The 22,665-nt window shown below is 40.9% G+C and overlaps 2 protein-coding genes across 4 annotated transcripts in view; both read left to right on the top strand.

Annotated features, from left to right (window-relative positions):
* Positions 1–9,640, top strand: part of kcnh7 (potassium voltage-gated channel subfamily H member 7) — a 34,710-nt gene extending 25,070 nt beyond the window's left edge. For both annotated transcript variants that reach the window (XM_019255182.2, XM_019255181.2), the window contains 6 exons: positions 702–907; positions 1,026–1,113; positions 1,286–1,444; positions 2,849–3,005; positions 5,750–5,930; positions 6,521–9,640. In XM_019255182.2, coding sequence (XP_019110727.2) covers positions 702–907; positions 1,026–1,113; positions 1,286–1,444; positions 2,849–3,005; positions 5,750–5,930; positions 6,521–6,862 — 1,133 coding nt within the window. In that variant the 3' untranslated portion in view covers positions 6,863–9,640. The remainder of the gene's footprint in view (positions 1–701; positions 908–1,025; positions 1,114–1,285; positions 1,445–2,848; positions 3,006–5,749; positions 5,931–6,520) is intronic.
* A 1,808-nt stretch (positions 9,641–11,448) lies between these two features.
* Positions 11,449–22,464, top strand: ifih1 (interferon induced with helicase C domain 1). Of its 2 annotated transcripts, XM_010732212.3 has the most exons (16): positions 11,449–11,992; positions 12,365–12,536; positions 12,663–12,812; positions 13,167–13,232; positions 15,124–15,350; positions 16,029–16,239; positions 17,302–17,519; positions 18,012–18,113; positions 18,775–18,898; positions 18,988–19,203; positions 19,589–19,845; positions 19,940–20,089; positions 20,953–21,114; positions 21,203–21,396; positions 21,499–21,592; positions 21,787–22,464. In XM_010732212.3, the coding sequence occupies exons 1-16, from the start codon at positions 11,558–11,560 to the stop codon at positions 21,982–21,984; spliced, it is 2,976 nt and encodes a 991-aa protein (XP_010730514.3). In that variant the 5' UTR covers positions 11,449–11,557; the 3' UTR covers positions 21,985–22,464. The 2 variants fall into 2 exon arrangements, with proteins under 2 accessions (XP_010730514.3, XP_010730515.3); XM_010732213.3 differs by lacking the exon at positions 13,167–13,232.
* The last annotated feature ends 201 nt before the right edge of the window (positions 22,465–22,665 follow it).

The following is a 22,665-nucleotide window of genomic DNA, read 5'->3' as shown; positions in this document are numbered from 1 at the left end:
CCTCTGTGGCAGAAAGGTGTCCGGTGCATGCTGTGAAAGGCACACTGGCAGCCAAAATATCATATCTCTTTCTCCTGAACCCCTGCTTACAGTGTTGGCATTTAGTGAACCCCAGGATCAACAAAGGGATTTTTCATCACTGCTTTTAAACCAGACCTCTGGTCCTTCAGCTTCTTTCTTTTCTTTGCAAAATTGACCCTTATTTCAGATTTTATCCCTTTATTTTGAAACTATAAGCTAACCATAACTACCTAGAGGTTTGCTGAAAAACTGGCTACGTTGTACAAGAGCCGATATCAACACATTTTTTTCCTTTTGAAGTACACAACAAGTGTGTCAATCACAATCTAACCCTCCTTTCCCTTCACTTCAAAGTCACTTTGAGTTAGCGTTTATTCCTCGGCGTGAATAATGCATCAAAGATAAAAAGACAACTGATGCACAGGCTTTGGGAGAACATCTACACAGAGAGGAAAGGCTGTTTGATTTTTATTATCCGCAAAAACAAACACGTCTGTGCCCTTTACGAGAGCCTGAGGAACAGCGAGATAAGTCCCCATAGAAATCACGACATAAATTCCCCTCTGTAGCGCGCATGACTATTTGTAGAAGTCATTGCAGGTAAAGTTGACATTTTTTTCCTTACCCCAGTGAACCTTGCGAGTCGATTCATTCTCTCTTTGTGTGTGTGTTGATATCAGGAAAAAATGACATCTTTGGTGAAATGATCCATCAGTGCGCCAAGCCTGGAAAGTCCAACGCTGATGTGCGAGCCCTGAGTTACTGCGACCTGAGCACCATTCAGAGAGAAGATCTGCTGGAGGTGATAGACATGTACCCAGAGTTCGCTGACTACTTCTTCAACAACCTGGAGCTTACCTTCAACCTCAGAGATGAGTCTGCAAAGGTAGATGATAGATCACTAAAGTTCAGTTAATATTGTTGGGATACATTAAACTAGATTTTATTAATCTTCTAGCAACTTGACCACTAATGACTCAATTCTTCTGCTCACATTGTTGCAGCCCTCAGGCTCACAAGACTGTGATTCAGATGGGGAAGCCGCAAAGAGCCCTAAAAGAAGGATCTCCTTCACACCAGATCTGTCTAACGGTAAGCAGGAGCTTATCTGCACAGGTCCTGTACAGCCTCTTTCCACATGCCTCATGCTTGCAAATTGTTTCTTTGTTATTGTTCGCTGAGTGGTGCTCCCAGAGAACATCTATTCCACGTGGAATACAGTACACTGTTATTCCACTGACTCCTGCTGATTGCCGTTCCACAGGGGAAAACAAGGAAGTGGTTCGAGACGTGGGGAGGGAGAGGGAGTCTAACTCGTGCCTAAAGAGATCTTCAGAAGTCCTGGGTCCATCTCCTACCAGTGCCGCAGTCTTGGACTCAAATCTTGTCAGAGAGAATTTGGAGAGAAGACCATCTTTTGAAGGTATTTTGTTTTACTGACGAATAATAACGTGAACATAATCTTTACTGTTTCAACAAGAAGTGTTGCTACGGGTTCCCAGGTGGTACTGGGCAAAAAAACATAATTGGTGGTAGTGGGAAGCCAGTGGGGGATCATGTCCCTGTTGCTGCTATAGCAATGGTTTTGAGCAAATGTGTGAATGGGGTTCTTCCCAGGCTTTCAAGACTTGTTTGAGTAATAAATTCATGAGTTTAAAGGTCGGTCTTACTCCAAAGCAGACAATTATTTTATTCCACAACATTTCAAGGTAAATATAGAATCCCTAAGTAATCAACCAGCACTGCATGCTTACATATACTTGGTTAGCCAATGCAGTGGTCTCATTGACATGACATTAATAATATCAGTCAGGATTAGGAGTGACAAGTTCCATCACATCAATAATTTAATATAATTATCACCCAGTTATTTTAAACATTCAAAGCGTCGCTTAGGCAGTTTTTATTGCATGACTATTGCGATGCATAGCATCATATTTTACAGCTGTTCATGTGTTTGTGTCCACCCTTGTAAATATCAACAACAGCCAGTCCACTGACCTATTTTTATACAACAGAGACATGACTATGACGCATGCATACATCTAAGAAAGATGTGATTCTTTGATGTGGCAGTTTCAGGGCTCTAATACTCAGTACAATCAGGAGAAGCTTTAAATACATAGATTTATTAATAATAAATAATCTCTTACTAAACTAGTATGCTTGATATTGATCTGCAACAACATCTGTTGCTCCAACGAAAAAGAAACAGAATACAGAAAGTGGAAATTCCAAATTTATAGCCATCTTTCTTTTTCTCTGAGAAGTCTAGCTCAGAGATCTAAAACACAAGTAGTACACGACAGACAGTTGGGGGTATGCAGAAGGAAAATAAAAAAAACCCTGAGTGACAGACTGGAGCTATTGTTAAATTCTACTGCTGGAAGGAAACCAAAAATAAGACGTCATCTGGGCAAAGGTAAGTGCCACCTATTGCAAAGGCACACAAGGATCCTCATATCTATACAGCTCATTATGGTAGAGCAAACCAACCTGCACAGACTGCAGCAGCTGATAGTGTAATCACAGGACTAACCATGTCTGTGTTTAAAATCACAAAAGAGGTTCAGTGCATATCACTGGACTGCAAGGTGAATACTAGCATGTGCCCAGGAGAGATAACAGTTTGCTATTGGAAAACACTGCATTAACAAATCTCCCCAGTACAAGGAGGGCTTGATAAATTACAATAAAGAACCTACACGCAGCTCTCCTGTAGAGATTAATTACATTCTATTTTAGTGGGGGGTTTTTTGTTCAGTGATGACGTTGTTCTGACCCACATGTGAAGATGTAAAGCATGTGTGTTGGTTTGGCTCTCCAGATCTGTGCTGTGATAAATGGGCCTGTAAGAAGCCTACGGACTTCCTGGATGAGTCAGCACAGTTCCAGGAGCTGAGAGAGGACGATAATTCTGCCAGCGAAATCACGTATGGAGAGGTGGAACAGCGCTTAGGTCAGCTTCAAGAGCACTTAAACAGGTATGTATTTCTGGACTCAGTGCACACGAAGGTGACACATGAAGGTTCACCCTCATTTGATTTAACTATGAACCTCCCCAGAAGGAATGAATGATAATGTCATCATAGCATTATTATTTGATTGATGATTTGGTCTTACTGCACACAAAATATTTTATTGGTCCAGTGTGTAGGGTTTAGTGGCATCTGGCAGTAAGGTTGCAGGTTGCGATCAACTGAATACCCTTCGCCTCACTCTCCCCTTCCAAAGAGTGAAGGAGAAACCATCTCTAGAGCGTTTGTTTGGTTTGTCCTTTTTGAGCTACTGTAGAAAAACATGGCAGTGCGACATGGTGGACTGCGTAGAAGAGGACTCGCTCTCTCTGTAGATATAAAAGGCTCAACGATTCTTATTTTCAGGTGATTATATACTTGTAAGAACATGAATATTATATTCTACTCGTGCCATATTCTGTAAAAATATCCTACTAAATCTTACACACTTGACCTTTAAGTGTAGCGTGCACAGTATTTTTTATATTACCTTGTTTCCACTTTCATTTAAGGAAATAATCAAAATGCTTCTTCCTCTACTGTTTGTCTGACCAAGGTAGCCTGGTGGGAAATCAGTTGATACTTTGACTCTGTTGGTTACGGTTGCTTCTTCAGACTCCACTTGGGAAAAACTAAAAATGTTGAGACAAGGACTAAAATTTTATCTTCAAAGTCACTTCTACTAAAGTAGATGTTGCGTTTGTTTTTGTGTCTTTACATTGCTGGACACCAATAGATGCACCTGTATTGTGCATTTAAGTCTCATGTTAACTCCATCAGCTCCGACGGGAAGAGCCAGCAGGCACAGTTGACTCCATAAACTCGGAGTCACGCGCCTCTGCTGTAGCCTGCTGTGCGCTGACAGTTCAGTTTGCTCTCGGTTTTAATAATGGAATGTATTATACACTGTGTGACTCTCTAAGTTATATTTGTTATTCAAGCCCACAGTAGTTTATTTTAATACTCGTGGGGAGTTCCCAAAGCTCCCAAGGATACCAAACATGAGGCTGAATTTTGGGAAAATGTGTATTAACCGAACTGACATTTATGACTCAAGGTCTTTTTTTTAGAGGAATTCAGTCTAAGACTTATGTTTAGTTCATGTCTTCTAAGGCTGACTTATTATTGGAAATAGCTGAATATCAATAGTAGCATAGCATATTAGTGCTACATGTGTCCATGAACTTGTCTACGCCTGCTGTGTGGTAAAAGTAGTACACATTTTGGCCGTGCTCATAGAAAAATTACAAATTAAATAAACAGTAATAGAAATCGGACCAGAGCAGGAAATAGTAGTTGTTGGTTGTATTCTGAGGAACAATTAAATTTGTGATTTTTCTTATTAATTATCCCTCCATTACATTTTAAGTTTTGGTTGATGACTATAATACTTATGGAGTGTTTTATTATATTTTTTTTTAAGTTGTCACCTCCCACACTGCTAAAAGTAAGCTACACTGGCAATGTGTAGTTCAATTGCCAATGCACATGAGTAGGAGGAGGAAGGGAGCTAGCTGGCAGAAGCTGTTGTTGGACTCAAGAGTGGGTGGCTGGATCTACTGGAAGCAGGATGTAGAACCGGAACATATCAAACTTGAGAATGGATCGGTACAAAAGGTTTCTTTGGACGATTTTGCAGAGTAGTCCTCACAATCTAAGACTGATGAGAACAAAGTATGTCTGAAGCAACTTCGGAATAAAAGCCACTCTCACACACACTGTAACTTCTTAACACTTAACAATAAAAATGCTACACCGACTTTCCTGAACAAACGCATCCCATTTCATGTCATTATTTTCCTGTAGCGGAGAAACACATTGGCCATAGTTTTTAAACAACACACCTGCAACCAGCAGGCAACCTGAAATAGACACACAAATGAACAGCAGGTGATATTTTTAGATGGAATTATCACAGAGAAAGAGAGACAGCAGCCTGAAATACCGGACTCGCTCATTTTATTTAGCACAAATAAGAGATTTTATCCACTGCACTCTACCTGACCTTGTTTCCCCCCCTAATGCTAGCTGGCTTGCAGGATGAGCAGCACTTCTCTGTCATTTTGTGTTTTTGTGGCTTTGACTAGTCTGAAAGGATATGACAGGGGGGAAAAATGTTGGTGCAGCATTCTCTTCAACAAACCATATAAATAGCTAAGGAAAAAAAAAACCTGCACCTGCAATGAATTTCTACTGTGTGTGTGGCTGCTTTTACTTTATTTCTCATCAGCTGTAACCTAATAAACAAATACTGCCTCACTACAGTAGAGCTGCACAGTAAACTAATTTGACAATGTCTGCATTCATTAGAAGGAATACAGGTAATTAAAACGTTATTCAGCATTACTCGATTTTGCCTGACGCCCTATATATAGAGCTTGGATGAAATCTACTCATAATTAGATTGACCAAATGAGTGTGATACAGTCATTTCCACAGTAAACGCCGAATTCACACCTCCCACACAAAGCTCATTATCACTCCTTGCAGGAGCAGTGTTTTTCGTCTACTACTCTGGCAGAATGTGTTTCCATGCCTTTGGCGTCCCTTCATTTGTACACTGAGGAGCACAAGCTCCATCTAGTGCTCACTGAAGCACAGCTGAGTGTGTTTTCAGCCATTACGTGATCAGACCTGTCAGAATTACGTATTCAGCTCATCTTGTCTGTGATTATCTCTCACTCTGGGTTTTTTTTTCTGTTCTTTTTGAGGCTGGAGTCTCAACTGATGTCAGATATTCACACCATCCTGCAGCTGCTGCAAAGGCAGCCGACACTGGGACCTCCGGCCTACAGCACTGTAACTGCCAGTCCGGACTATCACAGACCTGCCGTGAAGGTTCAGCCCGTTGCTCTGACTGCAAGCCATTTCTTCAGCCATACAGGAACTCAAGTAAGGGAGGTTTTAGGTGGTAGAGTCTGTTATTGTTACTATTTTTGCACAGCCGTACACGAAGCATTGCATTTCTACCGGCAGAGCGCTGAAGTCATGCATCAGCTGGCTTTTGTAATCACCAATCACATTCTCACCAAGTCATCAGTGATGCTCAAGGAGACAGTGAGGCAGTCGCTATAATCAGACAAGCTCCCACTGTTTCGTAATTCTTCGCTCTTACCTGCGCCACACTGTTATTACTGAATGTTTTGATTGATTGGTTTGTCTGCCAACGTGTTTGCCAGAAAATCTGACAAATAACAGGAAAGAATGATTGAGCCTGTCTTACCTCAGACCCTCTAAATTGTATACGTAACCCATATGGGAGTCAATACAGGCTAAAAAAAGTAGCAATGTGATATGTTGTTACACTGTATTTACTCTTTTAATATTACAATAATTGCTTTTTTAAGGCAATTCTAACTTCATATTCGACAATTCTCATTCAATTCTGAACTGCAATACCAAGTTGAAACTAAATATTGTATAACAAACTAATTCAGTTTTCCTCAGTACGGGCAACTAAGTTCTGCTACTCTTCCTCTTAGGGCCACAACCTCAAACTGGAGAGGACCGTTCAGGAATCCAAAGACTCTCTATCGAGCTTGGCCAACGTGAATGCACCCATCGAGGACAGCCTTACCGCATTGCTTGTACAAAGACATACAGAGCCACAACAACAACAACAACAGCAGCAGAAGCAGCAGCAGAAGCAGCAGCAGAAGCAGCAACAACAGATCACAGGGCATCAACAGTCTGCATTGATCTTTCTTCCAACTGAAACCTCTTCCACCTCCTCGTCCTCTTCCTCCCCATCCCCCTCTGACTCCAACCTCAACAACACTGGACTCCATAGACCTGCCTCAGACCCAGAGTTTCCAAGGCCATAAACCTTCGGGCAGCACAGTGTTCTAATATCTGGGTTGTAATGCTGTAATTACTAAGTAGCAGCTTTTTTATTTCATCAGCATGCTGGCACCTGACATGGGTATTGTTAATTTGCAATGGCTTGGTAATAGAAGTAAGATTTTTTTTTTTCATTATGCATGTGCATAAAATACTGTTAACAGCGTGTTAACAAACTGTTCTCGGCTGTTATCAGTGTAATAACAATGGTTACATATTGTAACCGTAGTTCTGTCGACACAGAAGCCCTCTGATGGACTCTTTTAACATCGTCGCTCATCCTCACAGATTTACACGCAACTCTAAATCTACATGTAGATGCCACAACCAATCAGGATGAACCTATTCAACCACACAGAGAGTGGCCCTATTGGGGCACAGCGCTCTTCACTAAGTCTACAACTACTTAACTAAATTCTACCTAATCGGCAGGGAAGCAGGGATCCACTCTATTTTTGATAGAATAAGCACTACTGTACAACACCAAACTTTATGTTTCACCCAGGCTTTGTACTCTGATTGGCTCTAATGGGCTTCGTTGGCCTTCTTGTGACTCCACAGCTACATTTCATGTCCCAACACACAATTGGTTACACTAGGCTGGGCTGAGTAGCCCACAAGGCTATAGTCAGCCATAATGAGCACTACATCTGTCCTACAAATCGGGTCTCGGTACATTGCGCTGTCACACAAGTACAAGTGCGACAGTCTAACTGCATTTACAACTTGATTTATGGACACAGGAAAAAGGCCTGAAACCTTGAAGATCAGAACGATGTGTCCCTCACCCCCCGCCATCATTACTTGCAAAGCATGAGGTGCTGACTGACCTACCTCACACAAGACGGGTTCAGTACTCATGCATGAGTGCATCATGTGGGTTCCTTCCTGGTGTCAGCTGCAGAGCTGGCTCCCCAACACCCAGGCCCCAGCTCACCAGTCTGTGCAGCAGATGGAGGATGGTGAAACAAACCAGGAAGGGCATACACAGAATGACTCAAGCCAACTGCTCCTCAGTATACCCAAGGCAAAGGTACCTGTGGGTGCTGCTGAGCATGCTTGTCAAGGATCCGGCGAGAGACCAAAAAACAGGGACTTATGACAAAAAGACACTCAAAAACCTGTCTTTTCTGGCCCAACAGAAGGTGAGGGTGACAGCAGCACCACAACGTCTCACAACAAGTACTGAGTGCGGGCCAAGAGAAGGACAAAAGTAAGTCAAAGTCATGAAGTGACAGAAGGAAGACACCAATCTTTCACTACCAGTACTCCTGTGCAGAAAGTAGGGCAGAGGGGGCAGTAAAAGGTCACGCAGACACACTTTAGGTGACCCCACTGTACATATCAGAGATCTGGGATTCCAGGACAAACACTGCCGGGAGAATTCCTGTCCATCGACTGATAGAATTGTGAGATGCCTTTTGCATAGTTAACAGTAGATAACAGCAATCATTTCTTTGGACAGGAATTTGCCAACAACCCTGTCAAGCCTTTCCCCTCTTTTTCATGCCTGCAGTCTAAAGGGGGAAAGGTTATCTCTCCAGAAGCTGAGTGTCAACAGAGAGCAGCTACTGTACCACTCACTGCCTAAGTATGCCGTAGAGATGGGACAATGCAATTGATCGCTCAGCTTCCGTAACTCCAGAGGCTGCGACTAAAGATTGTAAATGCTGGCTATAGCAGCGCCCCCAACAATGTCCCTGAAACAGTGCGGTAGGTATTAGACAAAGACTTCTTGTTCAGGCAGTTTTCACAAGTGCAGGCTGAAAAGTTGGGAGGCAAAAACGTGAGCCAAAGCAAAGACTCTGCACTGCTTTGTGTCCTCATTGCTCATAGAACATGTATGAGTACCTAAAGGAGCACGTGGAAAAAAAAAAGATGACACAGCCATTTCTCCTCCAGTTGCTGAAATCTTTTTATAGCGCCTGACTGTGAGGCGCTGACAGGACTATAGGTGGAAGCACATGCGGTGAATTTTCTCTCCTGGGACGGAAGATCAAGCCACATGGACACCCTTAACAGTCACTGATGAACTTGGCCATTTCTGTTAGAGCCTGTTTGAGTCTAAAGCCTGTGTGCGATACATATACAGACTCCACCACTTAGAGGCCCTGAGCCTGCGTATGAACTGATTATACAAACTATTTTCTGCAGCTATTAGTGTAATACAGCATTATCACAAAGGTGCGAGAGCAGTTTCTTATCCTTTGTTGTATGCCTGTCTTCTCTGAAGTGTGACTCAGGGGTTATGGACAATTGCACTGCAATATACAGTACAGTATCAAGAGTATACTGTAGTTTTCTTCTTTAAACAATGTGCATTATTATTGCGGTCACTGACGTGCACCTACTGTACAACGTTAAGCCAACAGAATACACCATACATGCTTGTCTGGGCAGATATCATAACATACAGATTTAAGAGTATTCTGATGTTTTCCTAGAGCTAGGCCTCTGACAAACAAGTATGATGTAGGTATTTCTACAAGGCAGTGCATGCGTTTTATATCTATATATTTACTGTTTTGCACTGCTTATGAGCCCAAAGTAGCACATTAATATATAAAATGATGTCAGCATACTTGTCTCTTTTAGGATGCACTTAAAGGGAGGGGTGGGTTGGGGAACACATGGGAAGTTAGTACTTGCGCATAAACAGGCCCCAGAGAGGGTCTTGTGCCTATACAACCAATCCAAATGCTAAGACTTCATGTATAACTAACCATCAACGATTCATATCGTTTCCCTGTACCGTTTTTTTTTTTTTTGGAAATGTACAATAAAGTTAAAATGTTGTTAGACAATTGTTAGAAAAGAAATCATCTTGCCAGATGTTTAAAAAAAGTATTTTTTTTAACTGAGTAAATTATATGAGAAACTCTTTAGCAAAACATGTAGTACATATGTTTGTTTTGAAGCTGTGGGAGCAATAAATGAAAATACACTTATAGTTGAGTCACTGGATTTCCCTTTTTTTTAAGTCCATACATGTGTATTAACAATGAAAATACTACTGTTACGTCTACACAATTATCTTGGTGACTAGGGATTATTGTATTATACACACTTTGTTTCTGTGCTGGGAGCAGTTGTTTCGAGGACGAGCTGCTTTTATCGTGTGCAATCGTATCATGTGCTAACCTCACAATACCATACCATATCACCAACAGAATGAAACTATACTGTAAGATGAATGAGAGAGTTATGCAATATACTCGTGTAAAGGGAAAGGGAATATAAATGATGCTATGTTTAGAATAATATTAATAGAATAACAGATTTGTTTGGTTTGAGGTGTTTATGTATAGAATTTTCTGGTAAATATGTTCTTGATTGTTGAACTAGGCCACGTTACTAAGCAGTACTGAAAGGAGGATTGAGATCTAAGTGACAAAACCACAACATACTGTATATAAATGTTTTGCAGAAAGATATACATGCATCAAGTGTCAAAAGTGACAGTTTAAAGATAGAAAGATATTCAAAATACTGATTATTGATCTCTCTAAACCACATTGTAATATTGTATGGTTTTGTGTCAGACAATGTTACTTGGAGTATTCACAGCGACATCCATAGTTTTGTCATGTCTTCATCTGCAAAGTCCTATTAACTACAATTACTACAGTTGCATAAGAATTTCCCTCTCGGTGAAGTATTCCTGTTAAAGTTGCACGAAATAAAAATAAAAAAATATTCATGTGGTCATGTACAACATTAAACATTTTTAATATAAACATTAATCAGGAACATGCTGTATGTGTTGCACTTATTAATGTACTCTAGCCTGTTTTCCTTTTAAAATGTAACAGACTGTTGCATCACCACAGATCATCTGAAAAGGTTAGGAGTCCCAAAAAGCAACTTGCATTAGAGAATGTCCGGTAAATTTCCATAGGAAGTTAAGCTAGGGAATTTTGGAATTTTTGGAGATATTCCAAATGGGAGACTTTCCATGGGAATTAACTGGAAATTTAGCAATTGAGGTTAAGATAGCACCATGATAAGATAAATAAATAAATGTCAATAAAATATTTGCAAGTTAAACATTATTACCATACATCAAATATATATTTAGCCCATAATATGCTGTGTGCATGTGATGGGAGAACTAGCAGATTGGTTGTTTTAGTCAGGATTATGCTAAAAATATATTTTCCCGAACTATATTTAAGTTTCCTGTGCCAACCTTCAATTTTGTGAATGTATTCCCATTTATTCCCTCCTGTTAATTCCCATAAATTTCCACGGAAAGTATCCAATTTTGCAATTTTCCAATTTTGCAACCCCTATCTTGCATAGCCCTGGATATATAAAAAAAAAGACACACAAATGCAACACACAAACACACCTTTTAACACCCAACACACCTTTTAACAGCTGTGTACGAACAATAGTCCGCACAAGTCACTGTTACAATATTAGAAACGTCTGTTTTTCTGTGTTTAATGATAGAAAACAAGTAAAAAGTCTGAAGCTCTTGTGTACATATATGTTCTAATGCTGACACCTAGTGGCCAGATTCATTATTGAGTTTTAATCGAGTTTTAATTTCATATCTTTGGAGAAACGAAACTGAAAGAGTTTTTTCCTCGACACAGTGAATCGTCGCTTTTCCCCCGACAGTAGTTCTTCAAAACACTGGAGGTATCCTTTGGTATAGTGTTATATAGATAATAATGGCATCTGATAGCGACGAGTTAAACGTGCGTCTCATTGAAGACTTCACACCGAGGCTGCGGGAGCTTGTTAAGGTGGATCAGGTCCTGATTTATTTACATTCGATCGAAGCCGATCAAAAGGAGCGGATCCTAAAAAAGGCCGAGAATGATGGCAATCAAGCGGCTGTGGATCTCCTCCTCACCGCGGTCACTAAGAAGCCACATGCGCCTGGCTGGTTCAGGGCATTTGTGGACGCGTTGGAACAATCCGGTTGTCAATATGCAGCGGACTACATGCAGCTGAATATCCCGGAACCTGAGGTGGAGAAAGAGAATTATTACTCTGTCAAGCTTATTCAGTTACTGGCTCCAAGTCTTATGGATATGAAGACTGAAGTTGTGCGAGTGCAGTGTCTGTCTGCGGAGCTGCTCACAGTGCAGGACGCTGAGATTGTGAGTAATAACAACACAGTGGTGCTCACCATTTTTCATTAGAAATACATCAGCTGTGATCCAAGTAAATAAATAAAGACAGTCACATTTGTGTGCATTTATAATAAATGTAGCAGCAGCAACACATGTGTAAAGGTGTGCACACAGCTTCAGTGTGGGTAATGTTACTTTTTTTTTTTACCAGTCCCAAGTTGTTTAAATGGAAATCAAACTTCCTGTTGATGTCTTTGCTGTCATTGACCACAAGATGGCAGACAAAAGCACCTAGAGCACTTCACTCTCTCACACTTGCAAAACCAGTTTACTCCAGTTATTATTGTTATTATTATATTATTATTATTATTAGTATGATTAATTATGCTCTTGCTCTAGATTGAAACAACAACAGCAAACCAAGGACGCAGGAATGGTGCCGGTGAACTTCTGAGAAGAATCGTGAAATGTCGACCGGGATGGTTTTCTACATTTCTCTCAATTCTGCGTGAAACTGACCACAAGGATCTTTATGAGATGACTGGTGGCTTACCTGACTGTGACAAGAAAGGTGACTCACCTTTACCCGATGCACACACCCATCACGGGGAATGCCCATTAGTCAGCCTTTTGTGCATGCAAGCATGTACATGAGCGGTTACAGTATCCTAATTGTGATTTATTTGTTTCCTAATAGGCTCAGATGTGAAACAGCCCTCGCAGGAAAATGAACCCACAGGAAGCGGCAAAGCTGCCACGAATGAGAGTCCAGCAGCAGCTGAAAGCTGTGGTAGCTCGCAGTTAAGAGGCAACGGCACAACTGAGGACACTCAGGATGACACTACAGGTCTTTAGAGAGAGCACCGAACAATAGATCAGATTCAGAACAGATCACACAACTCATATTTTCTCACTCACCCTCAGTGGTATGTGTCCTTTTACAGGCAAATTTTCCAAATGGAATTCAGCAGCACACATAATTCAATTCACCTCTCTTGTATCCGAGAGGCATAGACAGATATGTCAAAAGCAAGTGAATCTGAAACTAGATACCACCAAGTGATGGGTGGTTCAATTCGTTTCGTGGTCATTTGGGTGAACTGACCCTTTAGAATCTGGTACTCCCCAACACAACAAGGTCAAGACTCATTTCCTGCCTTTCCTGACTGTGGTTTTTATACCTCGACTGATGTCTTTTCAGGTCTTTACAAAGGAGTGAGCACTGAATCTGGAAAATTGCCTGACAACTTGGAGCCAGCGCAACCTGGTGGGACTCATTCTCCCTCACCCTTGATACTGTTGGGGTTGTTAAAGTATTTAAACTATGTTAGTGTTACTTGTACTGCCTGAGTAGACCTCACACAAAACACTCAACTTAATTCATAGGGAGGAAAAACAAAACACACACCCACTAGATCTGCAGATATCATGTAGGCAGAATGAGTTGTGTTGTGTTGTAAGTGGAACATTTCCCCGTCCTCCGTGCCTGACACCAAAAGAATATGTTCCATGTGTGTACCATGATGAACCACATAGAGGTCAGAGAGGACAGAGCATAGCCAGCACTTCAAATTAAAACCACATGCTGACTCTATCGGCGGATTGTAAAGTAATGTAAAGGAAAAGTTGAATTCTTTGACATCTCTAGTATTATATCATAGTTGTTTGTGTGAATATGTCCACGTCTTCTATCATAGCACTGTGCACATATAATGTGCCTTTCTCATGATAAATGATTGCTTTAGGGATAATCAACCCAGAGCGGAGACGCTGCACAAAAGGAGATGCATGTGGACTAATGAGGCAGTGGAAGTAATTATATGAAAATGAAGAAACAAAGAAGGAAGTGTCTTTTATTTTCTTAATGTGAAGTTACAGTACAGTTTGTCTCATTAATTTGAGTAATGCCGGGAGCCTGGCCAGAGTGCATGGTTTAAGCAGAACATATTACATGTAGGATTGTTCCACTAGCCTGTGAAATGAGTTGCATGTGCAGAATTATTTGTCTTCAGTGCTCTGAATCATAGTGAACAATAAGCCTGTGGGCTTTTTTTGTTCTTATCGGAATTGTACTAAACATTGCTGATTGTTAACTTTCCTCCTCTAATAAGTTTAACATCTGGGATCCTCTAGTAAAAAAAATCAGGGTCTTACACAGGCCACTGTTTACTTCATATTGTTGTTAAAGCTCTATCTCTCCATCAGTACAGACATATATTTACTTCCATGTAGTCGCTTGAAATGGCACTTTTAACCTCTGGCATACCAAGTCTGAGAAGGAAAATTAAAAGCTGTCTGCACTGAGAAAGAAGAAAAAAAAAACTTTCCTGGAGGTTGAACTCATAACTGGAGGGAAACGTAGAACTTACGAGTTGAGAGGAAAGGGTAGCAGAGAGGGGGGTATGTACACATTTCGCCTGGTGCTTTAGTCATGTTTTATCCCCGGCGTAGACAGAGCAAATGAGTCATAGCCTGCCAGCGACTTCAAGTCTGACTGCTAAGTCCGCTGTCCTTGCAAACAGGAAAAAAAGGTTGCAAAGTGTTGCCGCACTAGACATCAAGAACAGGGAAAACATTATGGGTATGACATGTGATGAAATGACACTCACAAGCAATTTGAGAAAAGCCTAATGATTGATTAAATGCATGCAGATGTTTGTGCTTGTCCAAGGAAATATATTACCTGGTGTTTGATTATTTTCAAATTTGAGGCAGTTAAATTGGCCCCATTTTTAATGTGATGTCCTTGTAATGAGGTTATAAAAGGCTGACATCTGTTGCACATATTGGCCTGTTTTTGGCACAGAAATATTGGTTTGGATTAAGCAAATATGGTACAGTGACGCTGATGGTTTTTAGTGTTTGAATGGTGTGGATGTGGTTTGTAGGGTCTTTATTCGGTGCTTATCATTGGGTTGTAAAGGGTTTATTGTTGTTTAAAAGTGTTTTAAACAGAGCCTATTTCAGGAATCAAGTGCACACGCACACAGAATACTTTGCTTTTTTTAGTAGCAGCATTAAAAAAACATTCCACCATAGGACCAAAAAAACCACAAACAGTGACCCACACTGTCTTTTCCTTCTGGTAATGGTTGCAACTGTGGATTGCTGACATGGTCAACCATTTTGTCCGTCTAAACCTCTGTTCTGCATTACAGATGTCGCTGAATCAGTAGCAACAGCCAGAAGCCAAGAAAAAGCTGAGATTGTTCTTCGAGATTATCAGACGGACGTTGCCAGACCTGCCTTGGAGGGGAAAAACATCATCATATGCCTCCCGACAGGAAGAGGTAAAACCAGGGTTGCAGTTTATATTACCAAAAAACATCTGGACAACAGGAGAGCCGAGAAGCAATCAGGGAAAGTGGTCGTCCTGGTGAACAAGGTACTAGAACCCAAGTCTGATATATCTGACTTACAGTATGGCTTTGCACTATTATGGAAACCTACTTATGTCCTTTTCAAATCCAAAGAAAACATACTATCTTTCAGTCAATTTGCACATGTGGGTCAGCTCACCACAAATTACATACCGCGAGGTTTAGATATTTCCCTGCACTTTGTTACTATTTGGCCTGCATGTGATCTGCTCTGCAATGGAAAAAAAAGATCACGACTTTAAGGTTTTCCAGCTATAACACAACTTAGTTGCGTTTTTTAGCACTTTGAGAAATACTGTGTGACTTTATGGGAGTGAAACTGATCATAGTGGCTCATTCTGCAGCACTGGAAGCAACAGAGCAATAACTTTGAGGTTTTATCTCTGCAGAGAAGGGAATATCTCTCCCTGATCCCTCAAGAATGGACAAGAAAAACTTTCAAATGATTGCACAATTGTTTTGAAATGCTGGCTTAACCAAAGTGGAAAAAATAAAGTCCTGCACATGTTCATCACAAAGTCATAACCCTGAGGTTATTGTGATTATAAAAACAAACAAACCCTTAAATCAGCATGTTTGTAGTGATAGAAACAATGCAGATTTACTCAGTGCTTAATAATAGATTCTATTTGTGGCAATAACAACAACATCATAAAATGTAACATGCGCTTGTGTCCTTGCAGATTCCTCTTGTTGAGCAGCATTATGTTGCAGAGTTCTTGCCATTTTTGAAGTCCGGGTATAAAGTGGAGCGAGTCAGTGGAGACTCGCAGCTCAAAATCTCTTTCACAGAGATTGTGAAGAACAATGACGTCATCATTTGCACAGCCCAGATTCTTGAAAACTACTTGGAGAGGTCTAACTCAGGAGAGGACGAAGGGGTGAACTTAAGCGGTATGACTTTCCACTTCCATCATTTTTACAAAATCATAGATCCAGCATGACACAAGAATGTAAATAATCTCCTTTGGTTTCAGTAAACAAACCAGCATTCAAAATGAAATTAGATCACATCACTTTTTTTAAAAAAAAAGGCTTTCTTAAACCTTTAGTTAAAATCTGTCCAGGCTTAAACCACAGACACTGACAGGTAATTGGAATAGAAAGCTACCCGAAGGATTCATAACATCTCCCCTGATACTACCTGACAGGATCTTGTCAAAGTCTTCCGGCTCTTGTTGGCACTAACCAGTCCAAGGTGGAATAGCCACCTCAGTGGAACATATGCTGTTTGTTGAAACGCCTGAGAGCGTGTCCTTTTTTTCTTTTTTCCTATCGCCTAGCTTTCCAGGCCACGCGTCTGTTCAAGCCATCAGTGTGTGGCTGATCAAATTCACATGAGAGCTTCTATCACCCACAGTACATCAAGCTGCCTACTCTCCATGCTCTTTTTTTCTCCACGGACGAATTTGTATCACTCTGGTTAAACTTGTACATGTGAATGATTCATAATTCAGCTTATATACACTTTTGTAAATAAAAAAATAAAAATAAAAATAGTCAAAGTCAGAATTTTTTGAAGCGGACAGTTTTCCAGCATGTTATTGTGTGGCTTAAACTGCTGCATCAGGTTCCTAGAAAAGAGCTGGTTTGTGTGGGAGGATCTCTCTTACAGAAGGATGTTGAAGAAGTATGTGAGTGAAAATCACCTCTATTTATGTAGGAAACATAAATAAATTATACAAAAATAGCACTGCAAGGTTGAGAAAATTGCAGTGTTTGTTAGGATGCATGCAATTTTGCCTCTGAGTGAAAAATTCCGAAATGTAAATGTTATTGTTTCAACAAAGCAAGCACTTAGAAACGCTCCCACACTATATATACGAACCCTGTGATCAGTGAAGCGGATTTTCTTCTTCCTCCACGTTGCCTTTCACACCCAACATATTATCCACGGACTACTTTGCGTCGCATACAATTCGTTTATTGATCTATTTGTTGTTGTGTCTTCTCTAGATCTGACACTTATCGTAATAGATGAGTGTCACCACACTCAGAAGGGAGGAGTCTACAACCACATAATGATGCGCTACCTGAAGCAGAAGCACAAGAACAGGAGGCTGAAGAAGGAGCAGAAGCAGCCCGTGCCCCTCCCTCAGATCCTGGGCCTGACTGCCTCGCCAGGGGTCGGGGGAGCCACGAAAATGGAGAAAGCCGAGGAGCACATACTGCGCGTAAATACCAGAATATCAGCTTTCTGTCTGCGCCTTTGTAGACAAGAACATTAGCACATATTAAGCACAGGCAATCTGGAATAACAACATCAGACTCTGACCTGTGATGAGATTAATTATGACACAGTCAAATCATCATCTGCTCTGAGTGTTTTTATTGGATTGCGTTAATAAGGCGTTGTCTTAGTTGCATCCACACACCATAAACCATCTTATCCTCTTCTTAGTTGAACTTTTTCATGTGTTGTTCGTCCAACGCCCCAGTTTCTTTGCCTTAGTCACTGAAGAGTCAAGCTGTTTCCAATGTTCCATACTGCCCCTGCACACAGGGCAGCCATGAAGTTTCCCAATGCCACAAAAGAGGAGAAAATTAAAAGCAGCCCTTTGGCTTCAGCTTTGCATAAGACATGTATTAGGAATGGAGTTTATGAGTACAGTAAGATAGAGATGTATGATTTTGATTACCGCCAACACTCTTTGTCTCTGACATAGATTTGTGCAAACTTGGATGCTTCCAAAATCATGACGGGGAACCTCGGGAAATTCACACAGGAACCAAGAAAAACTGTTGTAACTATTGAAGACAGGAAAGAGGTACATGTGTTTAACAGGAAATGGTTTCATGTGCTTTTTTTCTTTGTTCTAGTAACTGTATTTAATCACGCAGGCTCAACAGTTTCTCTCTAAGCAATGGTATTAAGGTTGTTCTATGTTTGTAGAGATCTGGAGACTGTAATTCATGCTTTTATTAATACGAGATTGGATTACTGCAACTCACTTTATTTTGGCCTGGACCGCTCACTCTTGCACCGCATGCAGCTGGTACAGAACGCTGCTGCCCGTTTCCTTACTGGCAAACACAAGGGTGACCACATATCCCCTGTCCTGGCGTCGCTACACTGGCTCCTGGTTGCTTTTAGAATAGATTTAGTATGTTTTTAAAGCTCGTAATGGCTGAGCCCCCCAGTATTTGACCAAGCTTCTTTGTATCCAAACCCCCGCCAGAACACTGAGATCCTCGAGTCAGCTGCTGCTGGTCCCTAAAACAAAACTGAAAACCAAAGGTGACTGAGCCTTTGTGGCGGCGGCCCCTAAAAACACTTTTTCTCCCTGGATTTTAACCTTTTGTAATCATGGCATTATATGTATATTATTTGTATTAACCTGTACAGCACTTTGGTCATACTCGGTTGTTTTTAAATGTGCTTTATAAATAAAGTTTGAGTTGACTTGTACGACCAAATGTCTTTTTCAGGATCCCTTTGGTGATGTAATCAAGACAATCATGAATGCCATTCATACCCATGCTGACCTGAGCCCCACCTGTGACCTTGGCTCTCAGAATTATGAACAGTGGGTTGTTCAAAAAGAGCGAAAAGGTGAGCACAACTTTTTATGCACATCATCACCCTTTGTTGGAAACTACCTGGCTTGTGAGGATCTAAAAACGTGTCTCGATCTGTTTTAGCTGCGACGGAGGAAGATCAGAAAGTGCGGGTTTGCGCAGAGCACCTTCGGCAGTACAGCGAGGGCCTGAATCTCAGCAACACCATTCGTATGTGCGACTCCTTCAACTTCCTGAGCAAATACTACGAGGAGGAGATCAAGAAAAAAACAACACCAGACGAGGAGGCGGAAATACAAATCACAGAAACTGAGAGATTCCTCTTCAATTTGTTTAAAGGTACTGACTTTACCACAAAAATGGAAACAATGAAGTTCTTGACCTTATTGCTATTAATTCTGTCATGTGACACTCTAACACAATAGTTGGATGATTTAGAGCTTAGATCAGCACAAAGACTGGAAACAGAGGGAAACAGCTAGCCTAGGTAAGGCTGAGGAAGTTGGAAAATACAAATGACATACGGCATGTTAATGAGAAGCCAGCTGCTCCCTGTAGTTGTATATTTACGAGAGAGATGAGAAAGTTGATACCTCTCCCATCTGTAACTCTTGGCAAGACAGCGATTAAGCTCACTTTGCAAGAGAAAAGTAAAAAACAAAAATTCTTTAAAACTTTGAACAAAGAAGAATTTACCTCAGCCGTTTGAAATATGTGTTTGCAGAGAACAAGGAGAAGCTGCAGAAACTCGCAGCGCTTCCAGAGTATGAAAATGACAGCTTGACAAAACTGAGAAGAACGATTCTGCAAGAGTTCAGCAGCAGGGAGGAGGGCAGAGGGATCATTTTCACCAAGACACGTCGCAGCGCTATTGCTCTCAGTCAGTGGATTCAGGAAAACCCCAAGTTTGCTGATATTGGAGTGAAAGCCTCATATGTCATTGGAGGAGGAGACCAGAGCAATGTTAAACCAATGACCTCTGTGAGTTCACATTGCATTGCATTACAAGTCGCAGTACATTTGCCTCTTAGCATCCCACGCACTTCACATCCAATTTACACTTTGTGTTAATCAGGCAGAGCAAAGGGACGTGTTGGCCAAATTCGGCAAGGGTCAAGTCAACTTGCTGATTGCTACCACAGTGGCCGAGGAGGGTTTGGACATACCGGCGTGCAATTTTGTTATCCGATACGGCCTCGTGACCAATGAGATTTCTATGATGCAGGTCAGTGATGTCAGTCGTAATGAGATATGATCATGTGGTGTGTGTGTGTTAACGATGATCATTTCTAATCCAGTAATTAAGGCAGCATTATTATTAAATTACTGAACTTATTAAAGTGGTTTGTAGCAGCCAATAATGTGATAACTACCATTAATGCAATAATGTAGTGTGTGTCACACTTCGATGACACTTACCCTCACTGCTGCCTCTTTTAAATAGCTGCTCAAAACTCTGACTACACACACAAACACACACACACATCTCTCTAGGAAAAATAACTGTTTATTTGCTGGTGGAACTTTTTGTTGCCTGCCTTCTGCACCGTACAAGTACCAAATGAAGTGTGTGCACACAAACACAGACAATCGCTCTTATGTTGTATAATATGAAATGGAAACCTCTTTCAAGATGCTTTGTCCTGGAATACAAAGACCATGAGCACACGTGTAAAAGAGCCTTTTAATGAGGACAAGCCTGGATTCTGCTCAGTCACATAGTGTCCGGACAGTACAAAGTTAAGGAACGTCTACTGGAAGAATTTGTGGGTGTTTTTTTTGATCAGTAAATAATTTCATTTTGATCCTATTGAGTTATTTTTTATGTGTGTGTGCAATAAAAAAAGGGTTAGTTGACAATAATAAAACTTAAACATAGTGATATAAATGTATTATTACATTAACAGCTCTTGTTATTATATTTTTAGTTATTGTTTTAACCCAACTAATAATGTTAAAACTTATTATATCAACCACAAATAGTTACTATGTAACTGGTTCAACTTTTATTACGTGAAGAACATTGGTTACTGCATTATAGGCTGCTGCATGGTTGCTTACCGTCTACTCTGTCTTTACCTTCTGCAGGCTCGAGGCAGAGGAAGAGCTGAGGACAGCAGTTACACTCTGGTCGAGGTGAAGAACTCCGGGGTGGCCGAAAAGGAGTGCGTCAATGAGTACCGCGAGGACATGATGAACAAAGCCATTAAGAAAATCAGAGCCTTAAACCAAGCGGACTATGACAAACGGGTATGTTCACCTCACTTCTCAGTTAAACTGAAAACCCACCTTGTTGTACGACTGATCCCGAGTGATGTTTTTTCTTCCCTTTCATCAGATTTTAGAGTTTCAGATTCAGGCTGTACTGGAGGAGAAAGTGAGAATGGTGAAGAATAAGCAGAAAACCATGAAGAACGAGAACCCGTCTGAAGTGACATTCAGCTGCAGAGGATGCAGCAAACATGTTTGCACCGGCGAAGACATCGAGATCATCGAAAACATGCACAGAGTCAATGTCAAAGCAGAGTTTGCGTACGGACTGCTTCACTTTTACATCATGTTCTTTCGATGAATGATAGCAAATTTGTCCGAAATCAAATCAAACAATGTTTTTTTGTTGTTGTTTTTTTACAGTGAACTTTACATTCTGAGAGAAAACACGACTCTTCAAGAGCGACTTCTAGATTATGAGACCAATGGCTACATAGCATGCAAAGACTGTGGGCAGGTAAATTATTATTATTATTTCAGCTGCTTTTGGGAGTCAGGGACCAGTTATTCAAAATGGGAGTAAAAATGAGTCAGTGACTCAGTGACTCCTAAATTCCATTATAATCTTATTTCCCTCCCAAGGATTTCAGCTAGTAAACATGAATTTGTGACACAGTTTTATGTTTTTGACATCTGATTTCTCCGTTGCAGAGATGGGGTTCCATGATGCTGTACCGCGGGATCGACTGCCCCTGCCTCCACGTGAAAAACTTTGTGGTGACATTCAGCGGGAAGAAGATAAGCAAGTGCACCAAGTGGAGTGAGCTCTCCGTCAGGTTTTCTGCCTTCGACTACGCCGAACACGCGAGCCAGGTGGCAGACAGCTCAGATGAGGAAGAAACTTACTGATAATCACGTTGACATTGGCTTCTGTTCAAATCTCAAACAATGTGTGTTGCATGAATTCCTGCACTCACCATACTGGTAAATACAGTATGTCTTTGTCATGGTAACTGGAGTTACAGGTGGTAGATTTAAAGGTGTGGTGACGGATTTTTGGTAATGTGATTCTAATCCAGTAGATCCTTTTCAGATTCAGTGAATATATACTTACACCGCTCTAGTTTTCTGCTCTGTGTTTACTGAAAAACAAAAGTATTTTGTGGTTGTACGCAGCCCGGGCTGTGCAAATTTAAAACAAGGTGGGTACGACAGAACTACGCAGCTTGTTACTGGAGCCAAGAATTGACATTTTATGTGATTGGTCTTATTCATGAATTTGCCTTGTTGCTGCATCGATATTCTATAAAAATCATAAAATGTAAAAATCATATGTATCTACTGTATGATGAGCACAAAAAAAAAAGAAATAAAAGAAGAAAAAAAAAAGATTTCCTCTCAGACCTCTTATTTTCTCATGAGATGGGAGCCACTGAGCTTGTGATAGCCCCTCAGAGCCCACCTGTCAACGCACACGCACACAAACAAGTTGCTGGTGATTTTCCCATGAAATGCAACTTGTGTTGAGTAAGTCCGTGCTGCTATATTTAGAACTTTTTAATCATTGTTTCCTCATACAGACACAGATAC

The sequence above is a fragment of the Larimichthys crocea genome, chromosome XVIII, assembly GCF_000972845.2.
Source record: "Larimichthys crocea isolate SSNF chromosome XVIII, L_crocea_2.0, whole genome shotgun sequence".
Classification (NCBI taxonomy): Eukaryota; Metazoa; Chordata; class Actinopteri; family Sciaenidae; genus Larimichthys; species Larimichthys crocea.
This window is presented reverse-complemented; position numbering and strand designations above follow the sequence as displayed.